This window comes from Monodelphis domestica, chromosome 5 (assembly GCF_027887165.1).
Source record: "Monodelphis domestica isolate mMonDom1 chromosome 5, mMonDom1.pri, whole genome shotgun sequence".
Taxonomy (NCBI): Eukaryota; Metazoa; Chordata; class Mammalia; order Didelphimorphia; family Didelphidae; genus Monodelphis; species Monodelphis domestica.
In genome coordinates, this window is record NC_077231.1 from 104,967,963 (window position 1) to 104,984,322 (window position 16,360).

At 35.5% G+C, this 16,360-nt stretch overlaps 1 protein-coding gene across 1 annotated transcript in view; it reads left to right on the forward strand.

Moving 5' to 3' along the window:
* SLC2A13 (solute carrier family 2 member 13) overlaps window positions 1-16,360 on the forward strand; it is a 135,272-nt gene extending 118,912 nt beyond the window's left edge. The window contains exon 10 of the mRNA XM_001367315.5: window positions 15,474-16,360. Within this exon, the coding sequence (XP_001367352.3) occupies window positions 15,474-15,700 (227 nt within the window). The 3' untranslated portion in view covers window positions 15,701-16,360. The remainder of the gene's footprint in view (window positions 1-15,473) is intronic.

Sequence of the window (16,360 nt, forward strand, 5' to 3'; positions counted from 1 at the left end):
AAACAATTCCTGAATAAGAATTGCCTCTGGAACAGTAACATCATCATCATACCTAGAATTTATGCAATGCTTGCTATGTCCCAGGCACTGTGCTAATATAATGTGCTTTATAAATGTCTCATTCGATCCTCACAACAGCCCTAGTGGTCATGCAGTCTTCAATACTTGAAGATGTCCACTGACAAGAGTTTCTTTCAATAGCTCTGTTATGACATTTCCCCTTATAACACGCCTAAATTTACCTCTTTACAACTTCTTACCATTGTACCTAGTTCAGACCTTTTGTGCCAAACAGAACAGTTCTATTCTCTCCTCCCTAGGATACCCCTTCAAATACTTGAAGTTATCATATAATATGCCTCCCAAGTCCCTTCTTCCCTAAGCTAAACATCCCTAGTTCCTTCAGTTTTCATATTGGCAGGATCTCCAGGTCCTTTTGACCACTCTCCAATTTATCAGTGTCCTTCCTAAAACGTGAAATCCAAAATTGAACTGAATATGTTAGATGTGGTCTGAACAGGACAGCGTACAGTAATACTATCCCCTACCTAGCAAACTCCCTAACCTGGTTGCCATTCTTCTCTTAATGCAGCCCAAAATTACATTGGCTTTTCTGCCTACCATTTTATACTCTTGACTTATATGGAGCTTGGGGAACCTTCAAACTTTTTTTAGACAAACTGCTATCTAGCAATGATTCAATCAATAATGTTTATTAAGCACGTATTGTGTAGCAGGCACTGTGCTAAGTGCTAGAAATACAAAAAAGAGGCAAAAGACAATCTCTACCCTCAAGGAGTTTATAATCCAATGGAGGAGACAGCATCCAGACAAATCCAGTAAGGTCTCCTTATCTGTGACTTCACTTTTCATGGTTTCACTTATTTGTGGTCAACCTGAAGCATAGGGAGTCAGCCTTTAAAATCTAGAAATCCTCATGTAGCAGTGCTCTGGCACTTCATTTTCAGTTTTTTTTTTAAAGATTATCTGTTGTTGGGGAAGGGGCGCCAGCCTTCAGCTTTAGTCATCTGTGGTAGGTCTTGGAAATATTGCCCAAAGATACAAAGCCTTACTGTATATACAAGGCAGTCGATGTTCAAGATTAATGGAAAATCACTAAAAGAGGGAAAACACTGTAATTAAGAGGGGTTATGAAAGACTTCCTGGGATGATGAGGTTTTAACTGGAATTTTTAAAGGTAACAAGGAAGGTTAGTAGTTAGAGTGGAGGAGGGAGAGCATTCTAGACAAAAGGGACAGCTAGGAAGAAGGTTTGGAGCCAAAATCTAGAGCATCTTGTCCATTGAAGAGCCAATGTCACTGGATTGAAGAGTACATGTAGGGGAGTAAGGTGTAAAAAGACTGGAGGAGAATACTAGGTTATAAAGAACTTTGAATGCCAAACAGAATATTTTGGATTTAATTCTGGAGGCAATAGGAAGCCACTGAAGTCACTAAGTAGAGGGGTAACATGATCTAACTTGTAGCATGAGGGTTTATTTTTCTTTTTATTTTTGTTTATATATGTGTGTGTATTAGTCTACTTGTGGTTAAAGTTATTTCAAATTAATTCATATTAATTCAAACTTCTCCATTCAGTAACTAAATTGGAATGAGGAAAGACTTAAGATAGGCCGACTGAGCAGCAGGCAACTGCTATGAATATTCACATTATTCACATCACAATTAGCATTCTAGTCTGAAGAATTATTTTGGAATCTTCAGTTATGTTTACTGTACTTAAAGCATAGTGGAATCTGAAAATATAACCAGTAACTCATCTGTGCCTTTTATTCAGTCATTGCTAAAAATGTTAAACAGTATAGGCTGAAAGACAGAATCCCAGGTTTGTCCACTGTAAATTTCCTTCTAAGTTATACAATCATTAATTATTATTGTTTGAATCTGGCTATTCAAATAATTTCACAACCACCAAAGTTTACTGTTCTCTAGGCTAAATCAACTCCATATTGTCCACAAGAAAAGCATGGGAGACTTTATGAAATACTTTTCTAAAATTCTGAGAAACTATATCTAGGGCATTCTTAAAATTTTGGTATGGAATGTACTTTTTCTTTAATTATTTCTTTAATGCTTTTCTGTTGCTGTTTTTGAAAGACTTACAATGACTCTCCTAACAACCCTATACATTTTAATAGCAAGAATACCTTAAGCCTACCATGATAGAGAAAAGCTGTAGTTGCACTAAAAATTTCATGTTTATATCAGTTTTTTAATAAGTTTTTATTGATGTATTTTGGTTTCTATATTATCCCAGTTTCCTGCAATGCCCCTCCCTTTCCCAGGAAGCTATCCCACATAACAAATAGATTTTTTCAAGGCAAAAAAGATTTAAAAAATGTTAATTTGTCAATATGTTGAAAAAATCAGAAAATATGTGCAACGTACAATAGTTGTGGGCCTCCCACTTCTGCCAAGGGGTGGAGGTAGGATCATATTCTAATCTCTTTTTTCAGCCAGGCTTGTTATTGATAATTCAGTAAATTCACTTTTGATATATATGGGGGAAGGGATGTTCTGTTTATATTGTTTTACTAATTTTGCCAAATTTTTTGTTTGCCTTACATCATTTTGCAATGATTCATTTAGATTTTTCCATGTTTACTTTATATTCCTATACAAAATGATTTCTTCTCAGAATCCTTCATCACTACAATTTTGGTGCATGGGCCTGACACAAGTTTACATGGCACTGAACAAAATCCAATGAAAAACATAAGGATTATAGAATTCAGTGTCCAAGAGTCAGACTCAGACCAAGATGATTCAATACCAAGTAGTGCAATTGTAGTAGACCAAAACAATGATGAAATAGTCCCATGTGGAGCGCTAAATTGTAGTGATGAGGGATACTGAGAGAGGGGGACTAAATAGATGTTGACCCCAAGAAGCAGGTTGAGGTAGGGGACTGAATTCAAAGGAGCACCTTCCTTCTTTCTCTCTCTCTCTCTCTCTCTGATGGACAGCCCTAATGGAGTCTGTACCTCAGAGACAGTGAGTCACCCCTTCCCAAACCTTCTTCTTTGAATATTTTAAATTTCTCCCCCCAATACAAAGTTTGAAGACAGTTTCTTATAGTTAAAGGTCTAATTTATTTTCTTTTGGGAAAACGGAATAGGGAAATAAAAGGAGAGAGGGAAAGGAATTTCCCTAGCTATAACCCCTATCTCTAATTGAAGGCTTCAATTCAAAGTCTCTTCAAAGAAAGATAAGATTGACTTCCCTTGAGGCAAAAACAATTATATATCAACTGGGATATTCACTGGGCAAGATTCTTTTCAGTTCAGCCAGGTAAAGGAGGATAAAAGCCAAGCACTTCTTCAGCCTTCCTCCTTCAGAGGGATTGGCCAGAAAGAAGAGAAGTCAAGTGGTGAAGTGACAGACCAGACTACAGTTCTGATTAACTGCTCCTCCTCTTAAACCTTCCAATGGGATTCTCCCTTCCCCTGCTGGGTCTGGAGAATTCCATCTGTTCTTCCTAAGCTCATCATTGCACTTCATCTCTTTTCTTCTGTCTTTACCCATTTCTCTTGATCACACATGCACCCTTTAACCAATTATTTTCTGGTATAATTTTTTTCATTATTTTGTTCAGGCCTTTTGACTTGTCATGTTCTTCTGGGATATTTAGAATTCTTAAGTTGTTTCTACTTATTCTGTGTTTGAGATCAGTGTGTTTTACTTGTATAGAGATGTTTTTTTGATGTTACTCCTTCTTACCTTTCTCCTTCCAGATTGTCCTCCACTTTCATGAAATGGCATCTCTCTCTCCTTTTGTTTCTTTGCTGAAATTTGTCATAGATTCAAGTTTTTCTGTTCTGAATTTTTGCTATTATATAATAAATCCTGCTTTCCTAATTCTTATTTCTCACTTAAACCATTCTAGAACTTCCTTCTGTGATTCCATGTCCTCTTTGGAATTCATAGTCTTCTACCTTTTCAGATGTCGAATCATTTTTCCTTTGCCTTGCAGTACTTAGTCATAGATTCCTGAACTCCTTCATCTGACCTGGACACTATTTCCTTCCACTTTAACATATTCCCTGTTAGTCCATCTGCTAATACTCAACATGTTTAACTTTTCTTCTTGCAATTTCAGTAATTTCATCCTTTCCCCCTTATTTTCCCCTGTTATGACCCTTTGGTTAGTTCCCTGGGTTAAGAATCTCAAAAAGTTAGCTTTCTCCCAGGATAGACAATTTGTGTTTCACTGGCCAAGGTCTTTTGTAGTAGAGGGTGCTCTCATGCTTTGCTGCTGCTGTAGCCTATGCAAACATCTGCTGTCTGAATATGAGCTCAGAGAAAGGGGGAAGGTGAGGTTTGGGTTCTGTTGAAAGCTTATGGGTCAGTTTGTGCAGCCCTTGGTGGAAGGGAGAGGAGGTGATGATTGAGCATAATAGGGGTTAAGGAATTAGCCTTATCTGTCTTTAGTTTATCCTGTTTTTACCCTGTTTGGGTGTCCAAGACCATGGAGACAGCGGAAATGGTTTTATAATACAATTCTTATTTTCAAGAGATTTGGGTATTCATGAGGATCAGAGAAAGTATCTAATCCTTCATCTTATTGGTCATATGACCCCTTCATATGAATTAGTCCTTATTTTATATATTTGCTTTTTTAAATCCCTACCTTCTGTCTTAGAAGCAATAGTATATATTGAGCCCAAAGTAGAAGAGCAGTAAGGAGTGTAATCAATAGAGGTTAAGTGACTTGCTCAGGGTCACAGAGCTAGGAAATGACTGGCCACATTTGAACCCAGTATCTCCCATCTCTAGGTCTGGCTCTCAATCCACTAAGCCACCTAGATGACTTTGTTGAAAGGAGGCTTTATTTCCCTCACCTATGGACAAATCTAAAAGTAAACAAAAGGGAAAATCTAGAAATTAAGATTGCTGAAGACAAAAGATATATCTAAATGAGAATATATGTATTTCTCAGCATCGCGTGGAACTTAAAAAATTGATAATATTATATTAGCTCACAGAGATATTGTAAATAATGTAAAAAAGTATAAAGACCTTTATGGGGATCAAAATAAAAACAGTAATAAGTTCAGTTTGCACAAACAAAAGAAATAGGAATGAAAGGAGACAAATAATAAAGACCTAAGTAATGAGTTGGCCAAAGAACACATCATTTTAAATTAATAGTTGTATGAAAGACAATGTAATAATAATGAAACATAATTTCTTGGATGCTGCTAAAGCACTCCTCAGGGGGGAAATTACATCCCTAAAAACATATACTAACAACAAAAACAAAAAACCTAATAATGACATCATCCCATTCAAAATAACTATAAAATATATAAAATATTTGGGGTCAATTTATCAACACATAGTTAATATTTGTATAGCGAAGTGTTGAGATTATTCTTGGTGTTGTTGAGGAGGATGCTGTGGTAAAATACTTTGTTTGATGTTCACAAAAGTGTCTTTCAGCTCTCCTCTCAGAAAGAAAGCCAGGAGTGACTTCCTTTCACCAGGCCAGTATATAATTGTCTTGGAGACTATATATTTATATAAAAATCTATTTATTTATATTTAACAGATATGAGTATAAAGATTAGTAACAAGGAAAGCCTTAACACTGAAAGGGAAACTAAATATCTACCCACTTTCTTACATTTGCCTCACAGCAAACTCTTTTGTTTCTTCAAACTACTCTGAACTTACTAAAAAAAACCCAAAACACTATCTGACTAAAACCTAACTAATAATCCTTATTAAAAATAACTTAATATTGTTAATAGTGCCTCCAAGTAAATATAGGCAAGTTAGCCAAAAGTTTCAACAGCTAACTACCCAGAAGGTAACTCTGAGATGGCTCCAAAGTTCAGACAAAACAGGTCTTTGGTCTTTCTCCTCGAAAACAACTCTCTAACACAGCAGATATGACAGCTTCTTCTCCAAGATGATTCTCAAGGGCAGGGCAAGGCTTTCACAAGCCTTGTGAAATGGGTTTGATTTTTCTCTCTCCTATAACCACCAGAGAGCAAGGCTGAGTTGAGTCTGCCTCCACCAAAAGCTAGAGACCAACTCAGAACTTAGATAAAGTTCTGACAGTTGGTCACTGCGTCTCTCCTTCCAAGTTCTCATCTCACACACAGAATTCTGACTTGTCTTCAACCTCAAAGATACCTTCTTACAGTTCCTTATTTTAATCAATATCTAATCAATATATTTCCTATTCCATTTCTACAATAGACTCAATTATATAATGCTCCTTAAGGAAATAAAAATGTTTTATCTGCAGGAATATTCAGTACTCATGGCTGGCCTATGCTAATAAAAAAGATGAAACTTCAAAGTTCATTTATAAGTGTAATACTATGCCAGTCAAACTATTAATGGGATAGTTTGCTAAACTTGATAAAGTTATAACAAATACATTGCAAGAATAAAAGATCAAATTATCAAAGGGACATAATGAATGAAAAAGGAATTATCTTTGTAGCCCTTAAAAGTTTAGAAGGTATCAAACAATTTTATATTACTTAAAAGAGAATAGAATTATCAGTGAAATAGGCTAGGTTTATCAATGACTAAACTAGAATTATTACTGGAATAGATAAGAAAAAGGAGAAAAGAAACAATGGAACTCTATCTCCATGTTTGATAAACCTGAAAACATAAATTATGTAGGAAAAAGATCCCCATTTGATAAGAATTACTAGCAAAACTGGAAAGCAATCTGGCAAAAATTATGCTTAGATCAAAATCTTTCATCATATTCTATAATGTGAATGAAACAAATAATGTACATTTCCCAGCTAGTAGTGAGAATTGTATTTTTAAATTAATTTTATTGATATGTCTATTTTTTATGTCTCCTAAATTTCCCCACATACCCTTCTCCTTTTCTCTCCCAGAGAGCCTTCTCTTAAAGGAAGAATATTTTAAAGGAAAAGAAGAGTAAAAGCAACCAACAAAATTGATCATTACATTTTTTTTAAATGTGCACTGCACTGTTCCTCATCCATTCCCTCCCTTCCCTAACTGTACCTTATGAAACAATATAATAGAGAGAGGCATGGGAAGATCTACATGACCTGATGCAAAAGTGAAATAAGAAGAGCCAAGAAAACAATAACAAAATAACCACAACAATGTGCATAGCAACCAAAAAATAATTGAGGGGATTTTACAAAATTACAAAGAACAAGCTTTGTTTCAGAAGAAAGGATATGGGAAAACTTTTCTCCCCTTTTTGTGGAAGTTGAAAATACATGTGTGGGACATTTTATATATTTTTAGGGTTTTTTTTAATGCACTGGTCAGTGTTCCTGATAGTTCTCTCACTCTAAATATCCTTTTTATAGAGACTTCTTTTGGAGGGAGAGAGAAAGGCAAATAGGTACTATGATGCTAAAATGTGATAGAAGATGGAAAGAATTTTGAAAACTTTAAAGTCACATATATACACACATAAAAAGTTTTTAAAATATTTTTAGGGGGTAGGTAGGTGGCTTAGTGGATTGAGAGTCAGGACCAGAGACAGGAGGTCCTGGGTTTCAAATTTGGCTTCAGACAAGTCCTAGCTGTGTGACCCTGGACAAGTCACTTAACCCCATTGCCAAGTCCTTACCACTCTTCTGTCTTAAAACAAATACACAGTATTGATTCTAAGGTGGAAGTTGGGTTTTTTTTTAAAAAAATATTTTTCAGCTATTGTTATCATTATTAACTTATAGTCATCAAGCTTTTAGACTAGTATTGACTCATTTCTTCATTCCTTTATTCACTCTCCCTGAGTCTAAGCCATGTTTGTAGAGCAATTTAGAAGAGTGATGGTAAATGTATAACAACCAAGATTTTCCGAGGAAAAAAGTATACGCACACACACTTTTAAATTTAAACTTCATTATTAGTTTCCTAATTCTAGAAAATCAACAAAACAATAAATCAAGCTCTGACTTCTAGTCTGAAATGTACATGCTCATGCTGAAAATTTAACACTTGAATTCTCACAAACTGGTTAGAGCTAGTTCTAGCACACCAATGAATAGAGGCAGAAATTTAAGTGATGTAAAGACAAAAAACCCAACATTTATTTTAATATGTGATTTAAATGAATAAACAAAAATGCTGGAAGATTTATCCAGTTCCAGATATTTTTTGTTGTTTTTCTTAGCTTTGCTTAGCAGAGTCTTTGTCAAGGAAAGTCTCCATGGGTTCACTTTTCTGTTTTTCACTTCACTGTTCTGTGAGCCAATATTATTTATAATTGTCCTCTTCCATAATGTTTTGTGAATCAGATTGTATTCTAAATTGGTAATGTTCTTGGCCGTGCTGTTTCTTGACTTGGCAAAGAGCTTGAGTGTTTGCTGGTTATAAAGAAATTTCTTGGCTATTTTGGCTTCTTCATTATGATGAAGGCATTGATTAAACCTCTTAGAAATGATGATTGTCAAAGTGAATATCTTCAGTTTTCATTTTTCAGAATTGGCAGCTTATTTAAGCAAATATCATGATAATTGTTATAATCATACACAATCTCTTTTTCTGTAATCTTCCACTCTAATCCTGATATGGCCAATGACATCTACAAGCTGAAGAAAGAATCTTAAAAAGGATTAATGAGGGCTTGACTTATGAAATGAATCCATGCTTTTAATATTATCAGACAGAGACTTCAAAACAGGGAAAACAGCATTTTAAAATATTCTAGTCTGACACTCCACTTAGTCTTCTCTCTATAAATGTCTTTATATAAAACCAATTATTTGCTTCTTGAGTTGCATAGTCTATGTTTTCATGAATTTGCTACTAATTTACCTAACCAATTAAATTCTGTCAAATAATTTCAAACTAGCTTCAGTTCTCTTTATTCTCTAGGATGTGAAATTGCCTTCTAATATGAACAATATACCTATCAACTTCCAGTAAAGGCAAGGGCATGTGCTATTTGTACTTAATCTTAGCTACAACCTTCCAAAAAAACACTAAAATATTTTAACATTTATAAAAACATTTAAAAGCATAATTTAGAAATCTACAGTAAAGATACTAAATTTTAATTATAATTTAGTCTCCAATTAATTTATAATGGTATAAATTTCTTCAAAACATGAAAAAGATTTCCTTTCTTCTCTTATCTGCCTGTATCACTGCAATCTCAATGTGGCCAGTGTTTTGAAGGCAGAGAAAAAGAATCTCAGTTTTCCTCTTTATCTCCCATTGAAAGACTAATCAAAAGTCAGTGAGAGTGTCTCAATCTTCAACACCCTTCCCCCACCCACTGTGCTGAGAGCCACCATAAGAATCCTGATGACTCACATCCCAGGGCAAAGGCTGCAACCACACCAGAATACTTTGATAGCAGAGTGGGAAGAACAGCTACCTTCAATTTCTGCTGCCAGCTGGGGAAGATCTGACCTCAAGGCTCATTAATACTCAATCAGCCTAATCTAGTCAATTAGCAGAGCAGAAAAGAAGCCCCTTCAGGACAGAATAGCCAAAACCCATAGATCCAGCAAATAATGAAAGGAGCAAGATTACAGCCAATGACAGGGAAAAAAGAATGAAAAATATGAGTAAACAACAGAAAAAGAAAAAAGAAATTACAGTCAACAGCTTCTATCCATCAAATGAGCAAAGAGCAAATGCAACTTAGGAATACCAAGGAACACCAAATGAAAATGCAGAAACTCCAGCAAATTAGGCTCAGGCTTTAAAATTCAAAACATAATTCAAGAAACAATTAAGAGAGGTTGAAGACAATTGGGAAAAGAACTTTAAAAGCAAAACAAGTCATCTGGAAACAAAGTCACATGAACTAAAACAAGAAAATAATGTCTTGAAAGCCAGAATCGACCAGCTTGAAAACAAGGCAAAGAAAGTGAAAGATGACCTACAAAGAAAAACAGAACAGCAGGAGAAGGATAACGAAAAATCCAGGGATGAAATTCAGTCTTGAAAAATTAGAATCCAACAACTAGAAGCAAATGACTTCACAAGATAGCAAGTGTCTATAAAACAAAATCAAAAGAATGAAAAAACTGAGGAAAATATGAAATACCTCATTGATAAAACTATAGACCTGGAAAATAGATCTAGAAGGGACAATTTAAGAATTATTGGACTACCAGAAAATCATGACCAAAGAAAAAGCCTGGACATCATTCTATAGGAGATTATCCAAGAAAACTGCCCCAACATTCTTGAACAAAAGGGAAAAGTGAAGATTGAAAGAACCACACAAATCACCTTTTGTATTTACTCCTCAATTGACAATGCCCAGAAATGTTATAGCCAAATTCAAGAACTACCTGATCAAGGAAGAGATACTACAAGCTGGTAAGAAGAAACCATTCAGATATCGTGCAACCACAGTTGGGATAACACAGGACCTGGCTGTATCCACACTGAAGGACTAAAAGGCATGGAATATGATATTCCAGAAAGCAGTGGAACTGGTTCTACAACCAAGAATCAATTCCCAACAAAATTGACTATATCCATGCAGGGGAAAGTATGGTCATTTAATAAAATAGAAGACTTCAAAGCATCCATAAAGAAAAGACCTGACAAACAGAAAATGTGATGTCCAAACACAGAACTCAAGAGAATCACCAAAAGGTAATTAAGAAGGAGGAAAAAACAAACAAACAAAAACATTTTTTAAGGGACCCAATAAGTTCAAATGGTTTGTATTTCTATAAGAAAAGATGATATTGGTAACTCTTAAAAATTGTTATTATCATTGAGGTAGCTAAAAGAAGTATACCTAGAGGTTACAGGATTAAACTGTATAGGATGAAATGTCAAATATATGTGTGTGTGTGTGTGTGTGTGTGTGTGTGTAAATAAACTAGGGGTTAAAAAGAGGATAATGCTAAGCGAAATGGGAAAAGAAATAAAATGGAGTAATTTTATATTTGATAAATAAGTTCATGGGGGGTGGTGGGGAGGAGACAACCAATACAATGGAAGGGTGAAAGAGGTTGGAAACAGTCTCCAAGAATATTTTAATCATTACAGTTGGAAGGGTCAAAAAGGTTCAAATAGAAGGAAAACCTCCAACTCCAAATTAAATTATCATCATCAACAACAACATCATCAACATCAACATTGTCATCATCAACAAAAACATTATTAACATCATCATCAACAAGAACATCAACAAATCATCAGCAGCATCTAACTATCCATATTTTCCTGGCCCAGGAAAGATTTTTGCTGGGTAGCCTAACCTAATAGCATACTATGCAGAGTTCTGAATGAGTGCAAAAAGACCTAAACGCTAGGGTTGAGTGTCACTATGTGTCCTTTGGGTGTAAAAAGAAAGCCTTCTTTTTCCTGGACTCAGTTTCCTCATTTATGTATCAGTGAAGCTTACCTGGACTCTGCATTAAGTTAATCAATTAAATCAAAAAATAAACCAGGTGTAAACAAGAAAAAAAAAGAATCATGCTATGATATTACATTTAGTCCCATATTATTTTATCATGTTTAAATACAGCAGTTTTTTTGAGATAGAATATATTTTAAACATGACTATAATCAAAAAAATTTTTAAGTCAGTGAGAATAAGTCCTGGCTCAATATTGCAGATAGCTGGGAAAACTGTCTTAGATATGAGACTTCACTGATCTTCTGTATCATTCTAAACTCTCTTTCTGTCTTTATAGGTGACTAGTGTAATATTTAAAATAGTTGATGTCATAAACTGTTATATTTAAAATAGTTAGAGACATAAACTGTAGTTGAATGCCATAAACTGTAATAATTAAAATGGTTGATGTTGTAAACTGACGTGAATTAAAATGGTGGAAGATATAAATTGTGATAGATATAAGAGAGGGTGAGTAAATTGTGACCGCAGAAAATATGTTTCACTACAGTGTCTTGGTTTTTAAATCAAATATAAGGTGGTCGCCAGGGAAATATTCCCAATTATTCAATATGCCCAAGTCAACTGGGTTTTATAGAGAATTTAATTAATAATACAATGAGTAACCAAAGAGAGAGAGAGAGAGAGAGAGAGAGAGAGAGAGAGAGAGAGAGAGAGAGAGAGAGAGAGAGAGAGAAAGGAAATACATATGAAGGGCCTTAAGCCAACATGGCCTAGACCTGAGTCTTGAGAGAGATCAGTCAGTTAGTCTTTTATCACTCACCACAAGGTCTGTCTAAGCAAGGATTCTAGGGATACCAGGCCAGCTCCATCTCAGCTGATTTCGCCAGAGAGAGTTCCAGCCAGAGTCCTCCTCAAAGAGAGATCCAGCCAGAGACTGTTTCAAAGGGCCTCTCTCCAGAGCCTCCAGAGGGACAGAGTCCCCTCAGAGGAGCTCCAGCGAGACCTCCTTAGAGATTGTCCTCCAAGAGCTTCCCTTCTCCAGAGTCTCTCTCAAGAGATTCTTCCCAAGTGATCCTCATGAGAGCTTTCTCCAAAAGGATTGTCTCCTCAAGAGATTCTGCTTTTTCTTATATAGGGGTTTTTCTCCGATGTCACCTCCCCTAAGTCCTTACATCTACCAATCACTGTAGACGTTTTCCAAAGGACTGCCCATCTGAATTCCTGCTAAGTCGACTAATCTCCTCAGTAAGTCTGAACCAGAGAAAATGCTGCTGTGTTGACTAATCCCCTCAGTAAGTCTGAACCAGAGAAAACACAGCTGAGTCAACTAATCTCATTAAGAGAAAACTTGCCCGACCCTTTTAGGTACCTAGCATCCCATTGTATCAATTCTAAAAAACAGGCATCGCTCAAAGAACTCCTTGCCTTATTATAAGCATGGGTCCAAGTACTTTCATTGTTTAGCAAGGAGTTTTCTCCCCTAAAGCAGTTTTCAGTACAGGTGGAGTAGAGGTCCTCCCATAGCAAGGAGTTTTCTCCCCTAAAGCAGTCTTAAGTACAGGTGGAGTAGATGTCCTCCCATTTCTGATCCTGGCGAGTTCTCACATCAAAATGGGGAATGTTTCCAGTAGGGAATTTGTTCCAATGGAGGATTCCTCAATGTGGAAATTTTTAACATTCACAAGTCTGAGAAATTTCAAGATTACACTAGGTATTCTCCAAAGTAAACAAGATCTTGATAAACTAGAGAACTTAGGAAGTAGAAATCCTCATTAAGGCCCACCTCATTGCCTACCAAATTCAAATTTCCCTCACTAACCTTAAATGAATTAGTGCAGAACAAATGTTCATATTCACCAAAATATCTAGATAATCACAGACCAGCTCTACAGGAGGGTTGAGGAGAAATAAAGAAAGAGAAAACTCTACTAAAGGACCTACATCCTAATTTTAACCAGATTTCAACAGCTGTTTACAAAGCCTTCAGTTGATTAAGCCAAGGAGATTATTCATTTTGGCATCAAGGCATGCTGGACTAATTCTAACTCTGCCCTCATCCTTTCCTGGGCTAAGGTCAAACACAACCCCTAAATAAGGTTTCCTAATCCAGGCCTTTATTTTTTCCAGCCTGAATCCAAGGGAACTCAAGAGCTTCTCACCATATTCAATTTGATCCTATATCGGTAGAGTCCTACCAGCTAGTAAGTCTCAAAGAGCCTTCAGTCCAACTTGAGGGAAAAGCAATAAAATCTCATGACTGTTCACCATAACTGTTATGAGAATGAAACCCAAAATTTGAAATAGTTCTAGAAAGAATTTTATTAGGTCTTTTAGTAGAGGAGGAAAGCTGAAGAAGGACTCCCTCCAGAAACTAACCTTCCTACAAAATTAATCAGCTCTTAAACTTTTACCTTCTTACTATTTCCTGCCCCTTTACCTCAATATCCCTTTCCTCCGTCTCATTGGAGAAGGTGGAAGTTGAATAATGGAGAGCTCCTCCTAGATCTTCTGTTTAAGAAGAGGACCCAAGGCAGATATCTCACAGTTTCCCTCCTGGCTATAGGACTTCATCATGCCTCCTGCACTACTCTCCTTACCTCTATTTTCAGGTTCTTTTTAATGTGTTTTATTTCCCCACTCAATCATGAGCTCCTTCCTACAGAACAAAAATTGTCTTTTGCCTTTATCTGTATCCTCACATTTAGTATAGTGCCTGGCACGTAGCAGGCACTTAATTTTTTATTGTTTTCTGACTTTCCTGCCAGAAACATGGTATTCATTTGCTGAGGCAAAGAAATCAAAACTGATATGGCACTTATCAATTTGGAAATGCCTGAACAAGTATATCAATGTGATGAAATATTATGGTAATATAAGAAATAGGACAGTTTCAGAGAAAACTAGGACAAATGAACTGATGCAGAATGAAGCAAACAGAATTAGGAGAGCAATTCACATTATAATAACTATATAGTAAAGACAAAAACTTAGAAAGACAAGAACTTGGATCAATGTCAATAGCTAACTATGATTTTAGAGGACTCATTATAAAACATTGCCCCCCTCCTGACACATATTTATAAATGTTCATATACACATACACACAATCACTGCAAGAATGTTTTACTTGTCTTAGTATATTTGTTGCAAGATTTTCACATTGTTCTTCACTGAGAAAGAAGGTAGATTCTTATTCACATAATTTTTTAAAAAAGAATCAATCTGAGGCATCCATTTGGATCCATGTTCATTGTTTTTTTCTCCCACCCCTTTTTAATTCCTTCTTCAAGAACAGGAAATTTGGTTTGCTGCAGATTATTCTCTCTTAACCCCTCACCAACCCTTCTTGTTTCCCTTTTGAAATTTTTTTTTAAATTTCTAAACCAAACTGTCCCTGAGTTTTCAACCTTTCTTTGTACTATTTCTGATAAAATGAGATTTATCTGATGCCCATTTCAATCACTTTGCCTCCATGTTTAAATACTTTTCTTCTTCTGTACCCCAATTATGAGAAATTTTATAGTTACTTCAAATTATGCAAATAAACATTCATAGGTATTTCTGGGCTCTTAGGTTTATATTTCAAAATTCCTATTCAGCTCTGGTCTTTCAGTCTTTTATTCATTTAAAAGTTCATTGGTCAGGTTAACCAAAAATAACTGAGTTATTTTGGGTTGTTAGTCTTTATCTTTTTTTTGTTTGAATATTGTATTCCAAGGTCTTGTGAAATATAGTTTAGGAATTCAGAACCGTAGGTCAACCTAAGCAAATCAGGCACATTTGTGGTCCCATAGGAAGATTTTAGATAAGTTTCTGTGACAGTAGCAAATTCATGATAAATCAAAGTGCATAAGTATTAGAAACAGTGGAGGTCTTTATTAACCTGTTTCCCTTTCTATGCCTCCTCATTCCATATGTGTTGTATTCCTTTGTTTAGCCTTCTTTCTCCCTACCTCCTCATTTTTCATCCTTTCTCAGTAAATCTTTTATTTATTCAACCACTATTTACTGAATGACTACCATGAGTAAAAGAACTGTGTTAGGTGCTGAATAATAATAATATCTCTTTTCACTCAAAAATAGCCATAGAAACGTGACCATTTATTAGAATGAAAAACTTAATTCATGACTTTGTATGTTGTTTTCAATCGCAGGAGCCTTCTTTCTCTATGCTGGATTTGCTGGTTTGGGACTCATTTTCATCTATAGTTGTCTTCCTGAGACCAAAGGAAGAAAACTAGAGGAAATTGAATCACTGTTTGAAAACAAATTGTGTACATGTGGTACTTTAGATTCTGATGAAGGGAGATATATAGAATATATTCGGGTGAAGGGAAGTAATTACCATCTTTCTGACAATGATGCTTCCGATGTGGAATAAGTTTCAGCTGCTGACCTATCTAACCATTAAAAAATACTTTCTGGGTTAAAAATAACAGTTTTTGGTGACCTCACTATACTGTTTCTGATCTGGTTCTTTTTTCTTTAGTTCTAATTTTGAATAGCTTCATAATTCTAAAATATTTAGAAAGATTATATAGACTAAATTTTATTCTGGAACAGAGATAAGAAAATCGATTTGAAGATATCTAAATTTATCAATTCCTGGTCAAAATCTGATAGTCTCTTGTGTGAATTTTTTTTTCATATACTGTATTATTCCCATTTGGGTTCTGGATCAGAGGCTCTGATCAATCAGATTATATTTCCTTTGTTCTTAGAACTCCAAGGAATGAACCACCCACCCACCAAAACCTGATTAATAGGTAAAGGAGACAATGATTCTCTATCTACCTTTGTGACCCCCCCCCCCCATTACTATGAGGTTGGGAAAAGGTTGCAAATTTGATGAACTATCTCCCAATTAACTATTTACCAGTTAGAGTCTTGGGATATTCGAAGGAGGAGCTGAATAATAAGCTCACACAATGATATTTAGGAACCTAGGCCAGGGTAGTTGGGGTCTTTTCATTGTTGAATCATTTGACCAGATTAGGATGTCTTGACCAGTAAATTAATAAAGTAATTTAAAATCCAGAAA